Here is a 20,607-nt window from a genome sequence, read left to right as displayed (position 1 = left end):
AATATCACTTTCCAAGCAGAACAGAGGACATGCCAACATGCTACAGACTGAAATATTCCCCACCAATCAAAATCCAGAATGCATTGATAGGCTATGTACGGAAATACTACCACCTACCCCCTTAAAATAAAGGACACAGGCACATTTTCCATAAAGGGGTAGCATAGATGCAATAAGGGCAGAGCTAAGGGTGTTGGAAGTAGAATCATAGGGCACATCTACATGTCACCCTATGGTGACATTGTTACTGTGCTGTGCTTTGTGCTTTAGTACTTCCTGTTGGAAGTACTAGAGCATGAGATAGCAACTGTCCGTACTGTGCCGTATGTGCGGTGCATGGTTATTTTTAGCCATTACTTCGCTGTAAAGGCACGCTAAAGTGTGGGAGCACACAGCTATGGCAAAGTAGCTGCCAGTAATGTGTAGACACAAGTAGTCACTATGTCACTGTAGTGCATCACTTTGGCAATGTAGCACAATGTGTAGATGTGCTCGTAGAAGCATAGAAAATGAAGGTTGGAAGGGAGCTCAGGAGGTCACATCTAGTCCAACCTCCTGCTCCAAGCAGGACCAGCCCCAACTACATCATCCCAGCCAAGGCTTTGTCTAACTGGGTCTTAAAAACCTCCAAGGATGGAGACTCCATCACCTCTCTGGGTAACCTGTTCCAGTGCTTTACTACCATCCACGTGAAAAAATTCTTTCGAATATCCAAAATAAACTTCCCTTGCTGCAACTTGAGACTTTTGCTCTTTGTCCTGTCATCTTCCAGCACTAAGAACAGTCCAGCTCCATTCTCTTTTGAGCCCTGCTTCAGGTAGATGAAGACTGCTATTCAGTCCCCTCCATAGCAGTCTTCAACTATCTGAAGTACATCAGCCCTCCTTAAAAAGCCAGTTTTGTTCCTTGGGAATGCTAGGGGAATCGACGCTCAGTGCCTTTAGCTTTTAGTTGTCACTATGGATGCAGGTCTACCTCAGCAAGTTCTTCTACTCTGGATAAATGTTTAGGGCAGCAGCATCCGAGAGTTCATTCATTTAAACACTTTCACTTCAAACTTTTCTTTGCAGGTCCATGATGGGTTCCAGTAAAGAGCCAGACCTCGTACACCTAGAAGCCAAGACACCAGATGGCCGTAAGTACATTCGCTTCCAAAGAGCACTGGCATTTCTTGTATTTTGCTGTGGACTGGCTTGACATTTTGACTGCCACATGCTACCATGGAGCTACTTTTCACTGTTTCTAGCTCCACTTGCTGGACATAAGATCTCCCAGGTCCCCTGTTCCATCTGTTGATCCTGTACTCCCAGGATTGTCCCTGTTTATTCTTTCCCAGACACTGCACAACTTTCCTGTGGCTTCTTTCCTGCAGCTTTGGATTGCCTCAGGCCTTTGATTGCTCTGAGTGTGCTCACTTCAATTCCATGATGCTTTCCCCAGAAATAACTACTTTACTGCAGTGTAACAAACAGATTTGCAACATTTAAGGGTTTTTCTTTTAAATGGCATATTAAATGGACATAAACAAATTCAAACAAACAGAGAAAAGACAGCAAACAAACCCCAGCGGGTCAAATTATGCCATCAGTTACACTGACAAATTCAGTCCTGTTATTCCAGATTTATGTTGTGTCCTTGAAAGCAGAATTTAGCCCAGAAAACGTTAGGAAAGGGACATTTCAAGACAACAAATTTATTTAATTTGCTTTGAATTAAAAGCATGAGATTTTTTTTTAGGAAATGAATTTTAAAAGGGCACTGCTGAAATAAATAATATATATATATGTGTGTGTGTATCTATAGCTATAAATCTAGATCTACATATATCTATATAGATAGATACAGATCTATCTATCTATCTATGTATCAGGGCTGTGAGAAACAGCACCATTTTGTTTCAACTTCTGTTTTGCCATTTCAAAGGGACAGTGTTTCATTTTGCCATTTCACTTCATTTTGAAGCACTGTTCCATTTCATTTTGTCGAAACGGTTTTACTGTTTCGATGCGTTTCAACGTTTTGCCCATAGGCTATAATGGGAATTATGAAAATGCCTATAACTTTGTCATTTATTGCCTGATTCAGAAAAAAACACTGAAGGGCTGGTAGCCCCTTCTGAGGGCATGAAGCCTGCCAAGTTTCAAGGAGATAGGTGTTCAGGAAAGCTCCACCTTGAACTGAGAAAAGCAAAATTCGTATCACTTGCCGGCAGCCTCCTGTCATCCTGCACGCAGATCTGGGGGCCCGCACCCCTGGGAAGGCTGTGGGGTTGTGCTGGACTCCTCCCAGGTTTGCAGTCCAAGTGGTTCCACCAGCCCCGTAATGCTCAGCCTGGTGGTTGGAGGCGGCGGGAGCACAGCCCTGGCTCTCCCCTGCCTCCCACTACCGGGCTGCTTTGAAACTCAAAACATTTCAAAACTTTCAAAATGTTTTGCGTGCCCTCATTTCATTTTGAAGCTGTTTCAAAGCCTTTTCTTTTATTTTGATGTTGCCGTTTCAAGCTCGAAATGCGTCGAAACAGCTTTGAAACAAAACACTAATTGAAATTTCACACAGACCTACTGTGCCTGTCTGTCTGTCTCTCTGTAAAATGTTCATTCCATTTAATAGCATTTTACATTATTAAAATGAGAGAATTTTCAATTTCTCAATGCCTTTACTTCTCCCTCCTCTGCCCCCCCCCTTTTTTTTTTTGCCCTTCTAACTCTTACTAATTCTGGATCCAGAAAATCCTGGAGGCTCTCTGGCAAATGTCAAAACATGTCAAAACTGTATTATTATCTAGTAATTTCACAGAAACAGTTTTGAATGGAGTGGCATCATCAGCATTGCTGGAAGCTGCAGTGAATTTGGTTCATTACTATTTAATGCTATAGGGGGTTTCTACAAGGAGCTAATTTCTTGTCATGACACTTTTGAGGGTGTATTCAGTCCATGATATATCAAGAGTGTTCCTTGCTCAAAACCAGGTACCATGTTGCATTTTCTTCCACTTCATTGTTTTGGTGTAATAATAAGAATTGTCTCAGTGCAAATAGAGCACTTGGAAACATGGGCAGTTGGAAACATGAGCAACATTTGGTAGGTAATAGGAGTTGTCCATAGGAACATGGTAAGCCATCATCATCAAGCTGGAGAATATATCCCAAGCTGCTTGAATCCTCTTGCTCTAACCACTAGCTCATCCATTCCCAAACTAAGAATCATGCCCCCAAGTGGAGCCACAGTACTTACAAGTTTAATCATGAGCCCACAGAAATTCAATTCAAAATGTCTTGCATCAAAAGTGGGTTCATGAACCAGTCAGAAGTGGTGTTGGGATCTACCACACTAGACCAACCTGCCAGCCCAGCTATGATAATTATACCTCTCTGAGCAGCAAGCAAACCTGTCTACCCTGGAGGAGGTCAGTGTGCAACTGCGGTGCCTAGGGGATGATGTTTTAATAAGCTGCATTTTTGGGCTTAGCCTAAAAGTTGCAATCTATAAATCATTTCTCTATTTTTTTTGCAAGGGTCAGATCTTTGGGAGCTAACCAAGGGTGAAAAATTCAATAAAGGGATTTAATTGGAAAAGGTATCCCTGCCAAAACAAAGGAGGGGGGAAATACCAAGCAGAAAACAGGATCTAAGCAAAAAACGGCTGACCTGTGTGCGACTAACAAGATAGTTTCATTCTTGTCCCTGTATCTTTTCCAGCAGAAACTCAGCAATACAGTAGCTGCAGCTTCGGGTGATAGAGAGTAGAGATGTCACTATAGAAAGGTGTTAGCCAATCTGCTTGGCAGGGTTGTGAGAGCATTTATCATCAGCAGCCTTCGCCTTGGCTATCCACTGCTGGAATACCAATAGCTCTGTGTCTCTGCTTTCTGATTATGGTCTGTCTTAGTGTTTTTATTTATTGCATTTATGTACATAATGGAAAAGGTTTACAAGGGGGAAAAATAAAAGTCTCTCAGCTCATGTAAATCTGTATCATGTCACTGATGTCAGTAGACCAATGTTGATTTACATCAGCTGAGGATCTGGCCTTCAGTTTCATACTGTGCATAATCCGGTCCATTGCATGAAGTGAGGACCCCTCAAAATGGAAGGAGACAGATCATTGGGTCCTTTGACTCTGGGAGGTGCTTTTGTCTGTGATCTTTGTTATTTAACGTTATGGACTCTGTGCTGTCCAGTGCTTGTCATGGAGACAAGGAAAGAGGGTGAGCAAATTAATGAATAATCTAAATATGGGGCATTTTGTGAGTTGGTTGGGGGGCATGATTTATACAGAGGCTTAACTGATCTAATTTACATTTTAAATATGGTTGATTAAATTACATAGAGCACCAATGGGTACAACATTTTGGAGCTACTGTCTAAAATCCAAGTAAATACAAAGTGAAGTGTGTATTTAATTAGTTCTCCTCGAGGGTTTAAGTCCACTCTAGACCAAACTGTGCCTAAGAGCACAGAAGCAATTGCTGTGTTTCCAGTTGGAAGAAGTTCATATAGACCTTATCTTACATTTCCATTTGCTTGCTTTGTCTCCCGTGTTCCACTGAGTTTGGCATGAAATCAGAATCTCACCAACAGAATAAGCTAGCAGAAACCACAGGTTTTTGCCTGTTTGCAGGTCAAAGCCAACAGTTAATTTTTCTCAGTCTTGAACATCATCATAAGTCATTTTCTGTAACTGCAGGGCAAGGCACAAATGTGTTGATGTATTGTTTGAAGCTCAATCCACATTTGCTCAAAATTCAAGTACAGTTGCCTTGAAGGGTCTACAAGCTTTGCAGTCCAGACACAAGATATTGGTGTAGCTTACATTGGCTTTGTATACCAGTTAACTTACACTGGTTAATTCAAGTGAACAGATAACCAGCTCTCCTGGGGTAGCTGGGGTTGTAGGCTGTATTACAGAGATTTGCCACAAGAAGATGCAGAAGCCAGGAGTACCCTGTTTCCATTGGGAGCATCCCAATGAGCTACTCCAAGATGAACAAGGTTATTTGGGTAGAGGTGCTGTCTTTTATTAGACCAACTAAATAGTTGGAAAAATTGTTCTTTGCAAGCTTTTGAACACAAACATCCTTCTTCAGGCATAGGGAAAGTCTGTTGGTGTTTTGTGCTCTCTCCTGGGTAGAATAGAAGCCAAAATTCAGGTCTATGAAAATGCAAATCTGTGGCAGTGAGGATGAAAGGGATGGGAGACAATAGGATTGAGACAGGTCGGGTGGGGAAGGGAAATGCTGAACTGATGATAGAATGCAGCTGGTAAAATGCAGACAGGTTACCTGGGGTTATCATGTGTCAGGCCAGTTGTGCACCATAAATCCAATGTCTGTATTTAGTCCATGAATTTTTGTATTCAGTAGATTTATGAAGTTCATAGGGTCGTCTACGATAGGTGTTTTGTAAATTCCCTTTGAGGATTAGAACTGAGAGATTGGAGGGAAAGTGGTCTTCTGAGAAGTGCGTGCCCACAGGTAATTGGGTATTTTTGTCTTTGATAGATTGCCTGAAAGCTTGCAAATACCATTTTTTCCAACTCTTTAATTGGTCTAATAAAAGTTATCACACATCTGCCCATAGAACCGTGTCTGCCTATGTCCTTAGACCAACACGGCTACAACCAACAACTCCAAGATAAAAGCAGACGTATGAAACCTACACTGATGTCAGCTTACACTGGTGTAGCTTTACCCCTGGTTTTGCATATGTGCACTCACACTGCTGTAGCTTATTACAACCCAGTGCAAAGACCATACAATACTCTAAGCAAGGAATGAACATACAGTGTAAGGGCAGGTTACACCAGTGTGGAGTGTGTCATGTGTCCAGTCGTTAGGGGATCTTGGCTGGGCTTTAAGTTCATAAAGAGCAGAGAAACCAGCTAGAACAGACAAAGCAGCTAAGATTTTTAACTAACGGCTCATGGAGTTCTAGTTAGGGAGAGTCAGGTGATCTAGGGCAGTTGTCCAGGCACCTGGAATAGGCACCTATGCTTTCTATACAGATACTCCAAAATGGGACTGGAGCAAGGAAACACACCAAATGGAAGGGAATCCTTCAGTCCCTCCTCTTTGGGGTTTAGACATCTCTGTTCATTTAGGATTCAGAGCCCAGAACCCCTCTTTGGCAAATACAGCCCTCTCCTGAAAGCAAACCTTTGTCTTTTAAGACGATGGCAGTGGCCTGGTAGTAGCATGTATCTCTGTACCAGTGGTTCTCAGCCTCTGCAGAGTCAGAGCACCCACCGTAACTGTTATGCTGCCTCACCTTACCTCGGTGGGTCTCAACCAGGGTGCTGCTGCCATGGCCAGGTAAAAGTGCCCCATGCACCTTGTGCACATCCAGACCATGTGTGCATGTTTCTGCCTGCATTAGAGTTATTGGATAAACCTAAAGCAGAGAGGAGCACCCGCTCTTGCCACAGCCTTTCCCCATCCAACCCCTCCATTCTCCTCCTGCAAACAGAGGCACATGGGACAGCTTCATCCGCCTCCATTTCCAGGAGAGACGTGCCCGGTCAGGCCAGGAAGGGCTGCAGCAAAAGCGGCCGTGCTGCTTGTCTGCTCTAGGATGATCAGCTAACCCTCATGGAGGCAGGAGCATGCAATCAATGCTGCAGCCTTTCCTGGGCTGGCTGCGTACCAGGTACCTGGGGCACATTTACATGGCGGTGGGGTGCCCACACCTCAGCACCCCTGAAAGGGTCTCACGGTATCCCTGTTGAGAATCACTTCTCGGTCTAACAGCCCAGAGCACAAGGGAGAGCATGACTCTAAGCCTGTGGACTGAGCATTTGCCTGGGTGCAGGGAGTCTTCCTCCTAAACAGCAAGAGGTGCTGGCAGCATTGCCTTTCTCCTCTTCAAGCCCCTGTCATTGCCCCCAGTGCTTAGCCACTGAGCTATATGAGCACCGTGCCCCCAAGCACTGACTCGCTAGTGCCTGAGCCAGTGTACTTCGATTTCTGTCAGCATCCTTTACCCAGCGTTGGAGCAGGCTCCAAGCGAACAGTCAGCTTCCCATTGTCTGGAGCGATTGTCGAAAGGGTTATGCTTCGTGAGCAGAGAAGGCTTACGCCTTGTTCTACAAGAGCAAGGATTAAACAAGCATTTCCCCATTGTGCTCTATGAATCTCGCTCTGCCTGCCTTCAAATAAACACAAGCAGGATTTGCAAGGGCTTAATCCTGCCATCCTGACACCCCGGCAGCAGGAGGAGCTGGGAGATTTGGGGCAGAGAAATAGCTGGAAGGCAAGCAAAGAGAAAGTCTCCAGAGACACAAGGATGGGAGAACTACTAGGTGAATTTGCCAGGCCTTTTTTTTTTTTTTTTTTTTTTAGCAGATTCCTTCTTGCAGTGCATTATCCAGTTCAGTTTTAAAAGTTAGGAATCTCATGCTCTAAACTAAATGCAAAATGGTCCATTTTCCATGGTGACCCTCCCCAAGAATAGTGTGTTAACCCCTTTCATGACTTCTCACTGGAAGCACCAGCAGGGATGCTGCTTTTCTGTCACTCCTCCCCTCTTACTCCCATGTGCAATTTTATTAAGGTGATCAACTTAGTTACAAAATCCGTTTTGGGAAGCTTGATGTGCGCTTTTTAAGGAAAGTGCCCCCGATTTCGGTCCCTGTAACAGGAATCCTTTGTGATGAAGAAGAGCAGAAATAAAGTCATTTTGGTATGTCCAATGCCAAACTCCTCTCCCCCCTCCACGTTGAGATTGGCTTTAAAAAAATCATGCAATGTGTTAAAAGAACTATTTGAATATTATAAACAGTATTGTTATTTCTTTAGGAATACTGCACTCTGCATTAGTGGATGGGCTTGGACTCTGAAGTCCCTTCCCACCCTGTAAGTCTATGAAAATACCATCTTGCCATCTTCTCTTTGGTGTCATAGCCTTTAGGGTTTAGTTTTTCATGTTGTTCTTTGCAAGAGCAAGGGTCAGACATGTGCCTCTCTTTAAACTGAAGCTTTACTTTCACCTGATTATATGAATGGAGGAATTGGCACTGTAAGAAAAGCTCCAAATAATATATTGAGAAATGAAGTGCCCAGGGGTTAATCTTCTTGCTCTGCCCCTGACTTTCTCTGTGACCTTGGGCAATTTCCTTTGCCTGTCTTTGTCCTAGTCCCTGTGCAGCGAGGATGCTGCCACCGCCCTATCTCTGAGGGTGTTGTGAGAAGGACTGGATTGCAGGTTGTGAGATGCTGTAGCGCTCGGACCCATAAAAGGACCAAAAATAGATAAAAATCTAAAGTTTTGGGGTTTTTTGGTGCTACAGTTTCAGGGTATGTTTAAATCGGGGGTATTTTAGTTGGCTGGTTTGGAATGAACCCCCCGCACAACGTTGCATCCCAAATGCGCAGCATTAACTCCTCTGGCCTTTATAATGCATGTGGTTTGGACTTCTGCTTTGAATGACAGCCCAGGAGCTATAGGATCAGGCAAGCCACGTTCTGCTCCCTGTTTTCCCACCTGGTCATTGCGTGGCCTTGAGTAAGTCTGTCCGGGCAATGTGATTTATCTGATCAAGCACCCCAGTGCATCCTGGGACACCCAAGTGGATGTGAATGAGAGCGTGGGAGCTTCCCCCTCACCCTCAGATGCAAAGTTAATGCCGTTAGGGTAAACTCTCGTCTCAAAACCTCATCACTTGGTTGCAGAGAAGAGAGAGATGAATGCCTGCAGTTCATTTGAATACTAATACAGTCCCTGCAGGCAAAGTAGTAAATTGGCCTACTAGAATAAAACACTTCCACTGGAAGTTCACTCCTAAGTAGCTCAGCGATCATTTACATAGCTAAAGTTTGGAAGACCAGCCCTTGATATGGGTGGGTGTGTGACAGAGACATTTATTTGGCTGGATATCAATTGATCATCTACCAGAGCAAGAAAGGGAAGGGGGAGAAAAAGCAAAACAGCAGTGATGCGGTGGCAGAAAATTCTGGCCTGTCGGTATTTAACGAGCATTTCTGTCTATTTTGCTTTTTCCTCTGGTGCATTGATTTGCATATTGATTTTTTAAAAAAAATTAAATGTAATTTTGCTGTTCTCTCATCACACGGAGGGCTAGGTCGTTAGTGGGTGTTGATCGTTATGTTATGCTGCTTTGCAGCAGCTAGAAATCTGGCCTGGAGTTTTTAATGACCGGGTTTCGCTCCTCTGTTCTTCCATGCGGTGCATTGATAGGAAGTGCAGAAGAGTCGGTGCTCTGGAAGAGACCGGTATATGGCAAAAGAAGTCCGGTCTCACGGAGGACAGGACTGAAGCTGCCCCATCCACTCGAGTCTGCCGATGTGATATAGAGCCAGATGTTGACCCATCAGGCTGCTGTGGAATCAGCCCTGGCACCTGCCCTTGGACCCTTTAAAAGCCAAAAGCTCAAAAGTAACAGCTGGGGATGAACCTGGAGCGGCCTCAATGATGAACTCCCTGCTTTGGGGTGCATCAGCACTCAAGTGGGCAAGACATGGGTGGGACGTGCTCCATCCCATCCTCCCTGAGACCTGCTGCTGTCACAATAGAGACAAGCCCAAATAACCCCATGTGCATGGCTGCTGACGGCTGCCAGTGCTTCCAAAGACCCCCTTAGTGCCCTACATAGGTTGCCATGGAGAAGACAAGAGGAAATTTCTTTCTGACCGTCAGCTTTTGCCCTGCACAATGCCTATTGTTAGTGTTTCTAATGGTATCCTGCCCGTCGAAACTGCAAGTAGCAGTCTCATTTGTTGAATGAAGAAATGCTAGCGTCGATATACAATACAACAGTGGAGCCATGGGGATAAAATCAGGTTAGCGAGATGTCATGGCAGAGGCAACTGGATTCTAGCTTGCAATTCCCGCGAAGAGCGCTCTACGGGGCTCAGCGTGGGCAGGCTTTACTGTAATGCATTCTTGTATATACTTCCCTATAGTAGGATATCTTTTATGCCCTTTTCTCCTTCAAGGCAATGAGGCAGGGGGATAGCAGGAGAGGGAGAAGGTCCCAGGGTAGACGAGGAGAAAAGAAATGGTTGCAAGGAGGAGAAAGTAAAGTCCAAGTGAGGACAGGGGATTGGAAAGACACAATAAGGACTGTTGTGCTGTTGGAGACAGCCGGCACTCAGATACCCCTCTGCTTTCAAAGATGAAAATGCTCCCTCCTTCCCCAGACTGGAACGAAGGAGTTCCCAGAGGTGAGGATGCTACGGATCACATGGGAAGCCAGGGACGGAGAAGAGCCGGGGTCTCCAAGCAAGCGCCCCTCGTGAAGCCATGCGAGGTCTCAGGAGAGGGAGATTGAATGAGGTTGCTTCTTGGGGAGTCCTGGGGAAGCCTCCCCTCTCCAACAGGGTGCTTGATCCTTGTGTGATATGAATATACCTCCCCTGCCCACCCCAAAGGGACTGGCTGCCTACTCCGCTGCATCACGAGTCTACATTCATATGTTGCGGACTGCCGAGTGCTTTCCTGCTATCCAGCCACCGGATCCAACCTCTGATGAAATCCATGGATGCTGATCTACTAATTTCCATGGGCATTGGAGGTATAGATAAGTAGGGCTGGAAGGGCCCTCGGGAGGCTGTCTAGTTCAGCCGCCTGCTCAAGGCAGAAGCTTTCCTGTCTAAACCATCCCAGACAAGTGTCTGTCTAGACAGCTTGTAGACAACCTTTCCTGGCACTCTGTTCCAGAACTTAGCTGCCTTCATGGTTGGAAAAAATGTCAAAAAGGTCAGGAAAAAGACCGTTTTAGACTGGACATAAGGAAAAAATTTCTTTACCGTCCAAGATAGACTCCCCCCCACCCAGAAGTGATGCAAGCACCTACTCTAGAAACCTTTAAGAAACGTTCGGATGCTGATCTTGCTGGGGTGATGTAACCCCAAGCTGACTTCCTGCCCCTTTGGGCAGGGGTCTGGGCGCGATGATCTCACAAGGTCCCTTCCAGCCCTAATGTCTATGACATCTATGAAAATCCTTTGTAATTAGGAATCAGGTATCCAGAACTGAAGTATAAACCCAAGGAATACCCTACAGCAGGGGGTCCCACTGACTTTTGGGGGCCATTTTCTGAATGAGGTTTAACTCTCTCTCTGCATTGGTAAGCTGGAGCTCCGATAACATCCCTCCAGGAACGTCCCCCTTCCCCGTTCTTGAACCACCAGCACACCACTGAGAATAAATGCACCTCCCTTCAACTCCATCCATACAGCCCTTGAGCCGGCCAGAAAGAATTGATCCAGCTCAGCAAACTTCTTTCTTGGCTCTTGAATGCAGATTCTGCGCAACAGCAATAGTTCACGCGTCCCCTTGACCTCAACAGCTTATCTTCTTGGCTTTCTCTCATGGGACATCTCTTCTGTCCTGACCTTTCACAAGGTTTCTTGCACCTTCTTTAGTACTGGGCCGCTCTAAGGAGAGGATCCTGAACTAGATAGAGTCTTTCATACTCTTCTGGGCACTGGCCTGATGAAAGATGGCAACTGCTATGTTCTTCTCTCTAGGCACAACCTGGCCTTGTTGTTATTGTATATTAAAAGCAGCAGCTGTTGTTGGAGGTAAGGATGCTAGAAATGAGAAGCATAATGTCCTAATTACCTATGGCAGGGAAAACATCTGTGTGGGAAAAGTAATGAAATTGATTCCAGAGCTTAGCAACTGAATACATTAATTGACATTAATTAATGCTAAATTGCAAGGCACTTCCTATGGAATCATATAAAAGTCCCCAGGAATTGAATGCCAAAAGAAATCAGCGTGTTAATGTTCACACAGTGAAGCCCCGGGAAAGAGAAGAGATTGGCCTTTTGCATGAAGCTCAGTGTTTCCTTTATTTTCAGTTTCCAAAGCAGAAAAGAGTTTTGCTGCAGTAAAAAAACCCAAGACTGCATCTCAGGATTTAGCCTGACGATCACGGGCATTTAGCGTAAGTAATGACTCTGAGGTTTGGCCTGTTATGGAACGCTAGGAGCATTTGGCAGTGGGAAGCATTTAGTTTTCCCCTGTCAAATCTGACAGCTGCACCTACAGCCAAGCCAGCCCGGGGTGTGCATTGTTTGGAATCAGAGAGCATGCACGATCGCTGCTGTGCCGCACCGCACGGTCATGGCAAGGCAGAGGGATTGCAACCAATCACCGAGGCCACCCTCCTGCACTGAGGCAGGTTGAATACCCATAGATCAAGGGTGCTCAACACCTAGCCTGTGAGTCTGATCTGGCTCCTGGCACCATGTCATCTGGCCCCGCGTGCATGACCTGACCCTAGCACACAGGGCAAGGCAGAGGCAGCACGAGGCCCTTGGAGCCCAGTCCCCACGTGGGGAGAGGCAATGCGGGACCCCTGGAGCCCCATCCTCACATGTGGGACTGGTGGGCACTGCTGATGTAGACCATCCCAGGTGGATATTTGTCTACCCCATTCTCTCTCTCTCTCTCTAATATAATTTCTCCATGCAATTTCTTCAAGAGTTACACTGCCCAAGTAGTGTCTGTATACCAGGGGTGTCAAATATACAGCTCACAGGCTAGATGCAGCCCCTGAAGCCATAGGATCCAGCCCCTGGGATGCTGGACTGACTCCATGTGCCACCTACCAACCCAGTGCTGCATATGATGTGTGGGCTGCATGCACCCACATGTCATATGCACCCCAGACAGAGCCATCTGCAGTGCTGGGTCCAGCTCACACTTGTGCCAGCCCTGCACAGAAAGCTCTGTGACCAGTATGTGATGCACACAGCATGCGATGCACACAGCATGCTGGGCTGGACTGGCTGTACATGCTACAGAGCCAGCACAGGGTGCACAGGCTGGACCTGATGCTGTAGGTAGCACAGGGGGTTGGTCCGGTTTGCATCCTGGCCCCACTGCACCATGTGTAGCACCAGGTCCCACTCATGCACCACTGGCAGCATGTACTCCATGCCAGCCTCGAGGTCCAGTGCACGCTTGACCTGTCCATGTGGGTGCTGCACAGGGGATGGGGTCCAGTCAGACTCACAGACTGGTCCAGTGATGCTCTGAGCCAGAAGAGTTTCACATTTCTGCTCTATACCCTTGGATAGGGAGAACAAGTTCACTCAAGGGGCAGAAGGACTCCTGAGACTTGTAACCCATTACCTCCAAGAGAGTTTGTGAGCAAAGCTGAGGAGTAAAGAATGAGTGGCCTGGAAATTGAGGGTCTGTTCCCAAAAACACTCTTGTCATGGGCATTGTTCTTGTTCCTGAAAGGAAGCACAGTCTTTGGCGGCATGGGTATATCGATGCTAATGGCTCAGTTTGGGCTTGGGGAGGAATGTTCCCCCACCCGCAGTATATATTTGCCTTTTTTCTATCTCTTCTTTCTCTGTGACTTTCAGGGTAGCCCTCGGATTTATGTCACGTGATCAGCGATTGTAAGGGAGGAAGGCCCCAACCTCGGTGCAGATTCTCTTCCATCTTCCCTTTTAATTTTTTTCACTTTACCAGGACTGTGCAGAAATGACCCTGAGGTTTCTCAACTTCATTAGGATGAGACTGTTAATGTGTATGCATGTCTCTGATTGCCCCCTGGTGGCTGACTGAAAGAAAATCATCTTACCGAGAGCGAAACCGTTCTCCGATCAAGATGAATGGATTATTTTAATTAACGGTCTGTAATAAGGTTCAGAACCACAAAGCATTATACACTTTACTGATGATAATACTTGCATTTTACACTTTCAAAGTGCCTTGCAAAGGCAGGGCCAAATTCATACCTCCTTTAACTTCACCCGGACCCACAGATTTGCTATTCTGCATGTCTGCCTTTTAAGCAGAAGTCAACCTCCTTGGGGGGGGAAAAAAGAGAAAAGACATTTTAAATGATGGATTTTAATTAGATACAGATTAAATGGGCACCGATGAAATCCCAGCTATTTCAATTTCAATGAAAAATGTTCTGTTTCTCTGATCAGAGGGATGTAATTATACCAGGCAAGGGGCCGTGCTACTCCAAAGAGGAAGACTATTAGATGTAGCGCCAAGATGAAATACCATTTAGAGGTTCTGTCATGCCAATGTTGATGCTAAAATGCTAAAATTTTCCTTGCTGGAAATGAGCTTTGCCCTCAAACGAGCCACAGCTGCTTAACTGAGCTAAATATGAAACAGAGAGCCTGATTCTCCATTCTGGTTAAAGTACCCTCCTACAGTGCCATAATTTGTGGGGGTGGTAGGCGGGGCAGGGCATGTGATAATCACTCCAAACCAAGAGTTACTGGGCCCTGTGTTTTGCCATTCAATAACAAGGCTGTTATAGTCACTTCAGGAGCTGCAAAGTCCAAAAGAATTTAGGGTCTTTCAGGACCGCCTTTATACTCCCTCCGTTACTGCGACAGGTCCTGCTTCTGCATGGGCTCAAGGACAGATTTAAGTTCAAGCCAATGAATAGATTGGTTGAACCCAGAGATTATAGTTGTGTGTGTAAGGTTAAGAGTGAGGCTAAGTATTTACAGGTGCAGAGGCAGAGGTATTACACACTGCTGAGCAGAAACACTACCTGCAGGGCCATCGTAAAGCAGAGTATAGTCTCATGCGATTGAACCACTTCTGCTGGCTGGATGTAGAGCAGAATGGCCATGATACTTTGGCTTTTATCTGAAGGTGCCTGCAAAAGCTGAGCAGTCCTGCCATTGCTGGGGATGTGGAAGCCAAAGGGCAAAGTACTGGGCATTGGTTTGGGGGCCTTCCAGCCTTTCCATCTCTATTGTCTGCACAGGCTAAAATAGCCAAGGCTGCCTGGGATAGACCTGGGGTCTACACTCCCCTAGCAGTCCTGGAGTACCAGAATGGCACTTTGAGGCCTGCAATGCAAGAAAGTATATGAGAGACTTTAGGTCTGTCCTCCTCACTCTGGGGACCTGATTGGCCTACTGCTGGTCCCAAGAGGGGCAGAGTAAAGGGTATGATAGGGCTAGCGTTGCATACAAACACAGCCATGCTGTGTGCTTCCCACCCATGGCTGAAAATATGGCTCCATCTTCCCCTAAACCACATATTTCATTCTTTAATTTAGATTCATTTCCATTATTAATTGTAAGTTCATTGTGGGGCAAGGGCTGTGCTGTGGTTTGTACAGAGCCTAGTGCACCGGGGTCTCATTTCGGCATCTGGGCTTTTGGGCATGTTTGCAATACAGAAGGACAATCGCTGGCCTCCAGCGCTCTGGTTGGGCATGTTTTAATATCATTTGAAACAAAAAATCAAATAAAAGGTCAGATCAGGTTGGGGAGAAGGAAGGTGGGAATATGGCATCGGGTGCAGTGGGGTAAAGAGAGTCTGTGCTGATCACCTTCCTTGTACTGACTTTTATCCTTGTGCTTGCAGATGCTCAATACATCACCTGCCGGGTGCAGAATTGCACGGAAGCCACCCGGAGCAAGCCATTCCCAGGCTACATTGACCCCAACTCCCTGATTGTCCAGGATGATTATGTGTTTGTTCAGGTGCGCATCATCCACTTCTCTTATTGAGCCAAAACGATTCTCTCTCACTCCCCTTTTATGAGTATAGAAGTTACAACACACATGCAATCAGCCTGACAACCCTGAGTCCCTGTAAGTAGTGCTGGGAAGAGCATCAGCCCACCTGAATGCTAATTGGTTCCTTCTAACTCTGCCTCAAGTATCCTATCAACATGGGGTCATGGAGGTCCTGCCTGAAGCGTCTAGGATATGCACTGGAGTCATCCGCATTGGCAATCAGGCAGCCTCATCACGCGTTCCAGGAGGCGCTCCTATGACATCAGGCTGCAAGCTGGCGTGTCCCTCGCTCACTCTCAGAAGTGCAGGAGACCAATCAAGGCTTTTATTGAGAGAGGAGGAGAGGGAGAGGGAGATGGAAGGAAGGGCTGGGGGATTAATCAGCCATTATTGTCATGCCTCCACCACGGAGATTGTGACAAAGATGGAGATGAGCTGTATTTGCCCAAGCTCTGTTCCAGGTGAGAGCCTGAGAATGCATCCAAACTGCTGCAGTTTGCTTTACCCTGTTGCTGCTGTCCGTTCAGTAACAGAGCTAGGGAAAACAGTGCAGAGGAGCTAGGAACAATCTGCATGTCCAAGATTTAATATTTCTGGCTTGCTTAAGTGGAGGCGTTGTCTTTTTCAGGGTCTGCCTGTGTACTACTCAGATTAACTGTGCTAATTAGCTCAGGCTGACTAATGCAAACATAGGCCACGTCCAGGCAAGAGTGGATGTTTGGTTCCCTGGGGACAACTAGTGGCAATGCACCTTGTGCCGCTGCTAGTTGTCCCTGGGGAACACCTGTGCCACACGCCCTCTGGCATGTGGCAGGTTACCCCAAGTGGGGTAGGGAAGGCTGAGGCCAAAAAAAACCCCTATGCTGCTCCTTGCATCACAGTTGAATGTGTGATATGTGGCATCACAGACATGTCTGGATGTGGCCATAAATACATTCTGGCCATGCCATAAATGTCTGGCCATGCTCACTTGGACATGACCATAAATACTATTTAATTGCATACACTGACTTTTGTTGCAGGATGTAAGCATGTGTGGTTTGGCCCAAGTATAAATGCACATTGGTGCGGTGTCTAGACTACCATTTACAATTGTGTTAGCTTTCATGAAAGCAGAGCCAGAACCAATAGCCTAAACCAGTGTGCCACAGCGCCCTAGGGCACTGTGAGATCCTATAAGGATGCTGTGGGATGCCATGTAATATTAACACTGTTAGGTGTGCAAATTCCTGTTCTTGGCCTCCAGCACTCTATTTTAAAATCTTCTGGAATAAAATAAAACAAATGGACAAGAGACTTCAAGTACAAATCCAAAGTGTCAAAAACCTTCCGACTTGTTTTGGTCTTTCTGAGTCCTTTGCAACAGGAATTGCTCCATTTTTTGTTTCAGTAGTCAAGAAACAAATGAAAGCTAAGAACTGGCATTGTCCAACAGTTGCCTTAAGGTTCAGAACCACGGGTCTAGAGTTCCACTAATTTCAAACTGGATAGTGGTAGTAGCAATATGGCTGACTCAATACTTAAAGATCTTCTATTAATGCGGTAGCTTCAGTATCGTTGTATAAGCACCGAGATGCTGGAGGTGACTTCTCTTTGATGTTCTGATTGCATCTGTGATATATACGGTAACAAAAATCGTGTTAATCCTACTGCTTTTTTCAAGATTCCTTTCTGAGTAATTACTTTTTAACTTCTTAGCTAAGTCTTCTGTTTCACTATGTTTCATTTCCGTTCTTAGGCCATTGTGCTGTGTTTTATAGGCAGTTAAATATAGGCTTCGTTCCATCCCAGAGGTAGCTGCATTTCAATTAAGAAGGGAAATATTCCCTCTAAGTTTGCCCTTAGCCTCCAGGAGCATTGCGAGGCTTAATTTGTTAATGACTGTGATGTGCTTTGAGATCGGAACGGCAAAATAGAAAGGGCTTAGATGTAGCGTGTCTTACTTAGCCATTGAAATGGTATCCTCTAAAATCTAAGTGGTTGAACTCTCTGGATGCCTGAAAGAGGAACAGAATTAATTGCCCATTAGAAGTAATCTTCATTTACAGAAATGAAGAATTTCAAATATATTTGCTTGTAGGGGGTTTTTTTTGTCTTCATTTTGAGCTGGCAATCAGTTAATTATGGATGGAAGTTATATGAGATGATTTCTTTTTTCTTAATCTATTACGAATTTAACCTCTGTGTACAATTCATTTTGAATAACTAATGATAGAGCATTTTAAAACACCCACGATGGCAAAACATCTTGGTTGAAACTGTACTTAAAGCAATTAAGGCAAACTTCTGCACAAAGGATCTCTTAGAATTGCCATTCTTTACATTGATATTAACACCTTTCATCTAAGGTTTTCAAAGTACTTCACAAACATCGATTAAACTTCACAACATTACGGCGAGCCAGATAATGTTATCAGACCCTTTTTGCAAGTGAGAAAAAAAAAAGAAACATGCCACATTCAATTCCAGGTTTTTCGAGGCAATTCCATGTATATTTAGGCATCTAAATAAAAGGCTAGGTTTTCAGTTCCCGTTGGCTCGGATCGTCTGAAAATCCTTAAGGATAACGGCTTATGCAATGCCACATAGCAGATCTGCAACAGGGCTGGAGATGGAATCCAGGAATCCCAATCCACTGATCTGCAAAAAATGAGGACCCCAAATGTACCGTGGTAGTCAGCAATATGTCTGTAAGATTGGGGGAGGAAATTTTGGCCTCATGGAAATCAGTAGTTTTGCCTTCCTCCAGCCATCACCATAATGTTGCCCTTTTTCCTTACTTACAAACATTAGGCCCAACACTTACTCTGACAATCTCAGCCGCTGACAGCTTGATGGATGGGTGTTTTTTTTCCCCACCTATTACTGTGCTGCAGTTTTAAACTACCACCAACATGGTTGCATTTGCCTTTCCATCTTGCCTGACACTTTCTCTCTGCTTTAAAGGAAAACAATCCTGATTATAAAATTCTCTTTTCTATTGCAGTTAACATCAGGAGGACGGCCACATTATTATGTGTCCTATAGGCGAAACGCGTTTGCACAGATGAAGCTGCCAAAATATTCTTTGCCCAAGGTATATCATTATTGCTGATTTATTCACATACACACGCACACGCATATCACAATCCATTCAGAGGGTACCGCTGCCTAGCAGTAACGACAGAATGAGCTTTAATTAACGAAAACATGGGTTTTTTTAAAGAACATTGCAAGAAGAAAAGAACCTACGGTGATGTCAGCTTTTCAGCTCGTCAAGGACATCAGCATGAAATGTAAATTGATGCTCAGGTCCATGTAAATTACCATTTCATTTTAATCAGTTAACAGCATTTGGGGTGCTTTTTGTCTTAAAACCCTACCCCCCTCCCCTTTGCGTGGGTCACTTTTTGTGTTTTGCCTCATTAGTGGATTTTAATGGGAGCCAAGCAAAGCAATGCTGTGTGTGTCTGCTCCATATCTTCCCTAATTAAGAACAATGGAGAATTAGCATTGGAGCTTGAAAGAATATCATTGCCTCATGGAGCTGAGCTTATAAGAGGCCTATCTAAAATGTGTCAGTCAGGGGGAAAAAATGAAGAAATGAATGTTTTGCCGCCAGGCTTCAAGCAGCTCCTTAAACAAAAGAGAAAATCGCCCTTTAGGGCTGTTTTCTTTCTTGGTGGAATGTCCTCCTTCTGATTAGGATTCAAGACCACTAGGTAGACCTCCTTTTTAACTTTTGAGGTCATATTATGGATGTCTGGTGCTTAGGGGACTATCAGGCCCAGTATTGTGGTAAAGATGCAAAGGGGCAGTGAAAATCTGGGTGCAACTCTTTCATTGTGACTGAGTGCGTGTGGCTTTTTTCCATGCAGCCCTACTCAGGGATACCATTTCCTTGATCTCTGAGATGTGGGGGGAAGGTTTTCAAAAGGAATTATGTCACTTCAGGAAGACACAAGTGCAGCTTCCGGGTCTAACTCATGGCGCTTTACATAAAACGGCACGAGTTAGACCGATCCTCTCAACCCAACAGATATTATCAGATTGAGCTCCAATTTGGAGCTGATCCAGGGAGAGAGGCTATGTCTCTGCAGCCTCTTCCCCTAGCTCTACTCTCCCTCCCTCCAGCTCCCATGCTGACATAGGATGGGAGGGGAAAAAGGTAGGAGAGGGAGATCCGTTCTGGAGTTTCCCAAGCTGCGATGGGGGTGGGGCAGATTGGAGCCCCCCACCTGAAGGGGGCTCGAATCCACCCACTGCACTCTCCACTCCCTTCCCCCTCTCCCATTGTGAAAACTGTGCCGCTTGCAGCTGATCCCTGCAAGCACAGACAGAAGTTAATGAAGGTGCTCCACTTTGGAGTGCCTTCAGCTGAACTTTCATGCAATAAGGGTTCAGATTTTCAGCCCTTGTAAAGTGCTCTGCAGCTATGCACTTGTGTTTGGTCACTGTTGTAGAGTGATTTCAGGGGCCAGATCTGGCAAAAATTGTCATTTCTGTCTGTGTCTTTCTATATTATCTTCTGGGGTTACTGCCACAATCCCATTCCCCCTGGTGTAGGGGGACCACAGTTAGTTATCAGCATTAGTTTATGCAACCACAACTTGCAGAGTAGCAGGGTGGAAGCCTTGTATCACCCTTTGGCAAAACTCTGTCACTTGATGCACGGCTCAAATCCATGCAGCACCTAAAATCACCAGTGACTTTTGAACATCTGAGCCAAAGGGCTCCTTGTACAAAAAGAAAACACTGTCATTCAGAAGCAAGAAAGATGCACCCTGTCAATTCAAGACAGACTTGAAAGTCTATTTGAAGCAAGCAGCTGTTTTAACAGTAAATGAAACCTTTTGTGGGCCAATTCTTATGAGACCTGTGTAATGTTATCATGAGACCTGATCAATAAGGTGCTGAAATCACCTCTTGGAAGGAATGCAGACCCCTAAGGATGAGACTATTTATAACCCCTCTAGGTTGAGACTGTTTTGAGTGAGGCATGTTTCCACCCTATCCTTTTATTATCCATCCGTCCATCTCCTCTGAGGTCTCTGGGGACCTGGGGTACGTTAAAGTCTGATTAATTTTAGTCTGTTCTCCAGAAAATAGACAGTGGAATAACAAATGTATGCTATTTGATCCAGGAA

At 45.3% G+C, this 20,607-nt stretch overlaps 1 protein-coding gene across 1 annotated transcript in view; it reads left to right on the top strand.

Moving 5' to 3' along the window:
* Window positions 1–20,607, top strand: part of LOC102387945 (VPS10 domain-containing receptor SorCS1) — a 292,562-nt gene that overhangs the window by 171,222 nt on the left and 100,733 nt on the right. Inside the window, exons 6-8 of the mRNA XM_006027558.2 lie at window positions 1,071–1,135; window positions 15,327–15,445; window positions 18,468–18,557. Coding sequence (XP_006027620.1) covers window positions 1,071–1,135; window positions 15,327–15,445; window positions 18,468–18,557 — 274 coding nt within the window. The remainder of the gene's footprint in view (window positions 1–1,070; window positions 1,136–15,326; window positions 15,446–18,467; window positions 18,558–20,607) is intronic.

The sequence above is a fragment of the Alligator sinensis genome, unplaced genomic scaffold (genome assembly GCF_000455745.1).
Source record: "Alligator sinensis unplaced genomic scaffold, ASM45574v1 scaffold559_1, whole genome shotgun sequence".
In the NCBI taxonomy this organism is placed as follows: domain Eukaryota; kingdom Metazoa; phylum Chordata; order Crocodylia; family Alligatoridae; genus Alligator; species Alligator sinensis.
This window is presented reverse-complemented; position numbering and strand designations above follow the sequence as displayed.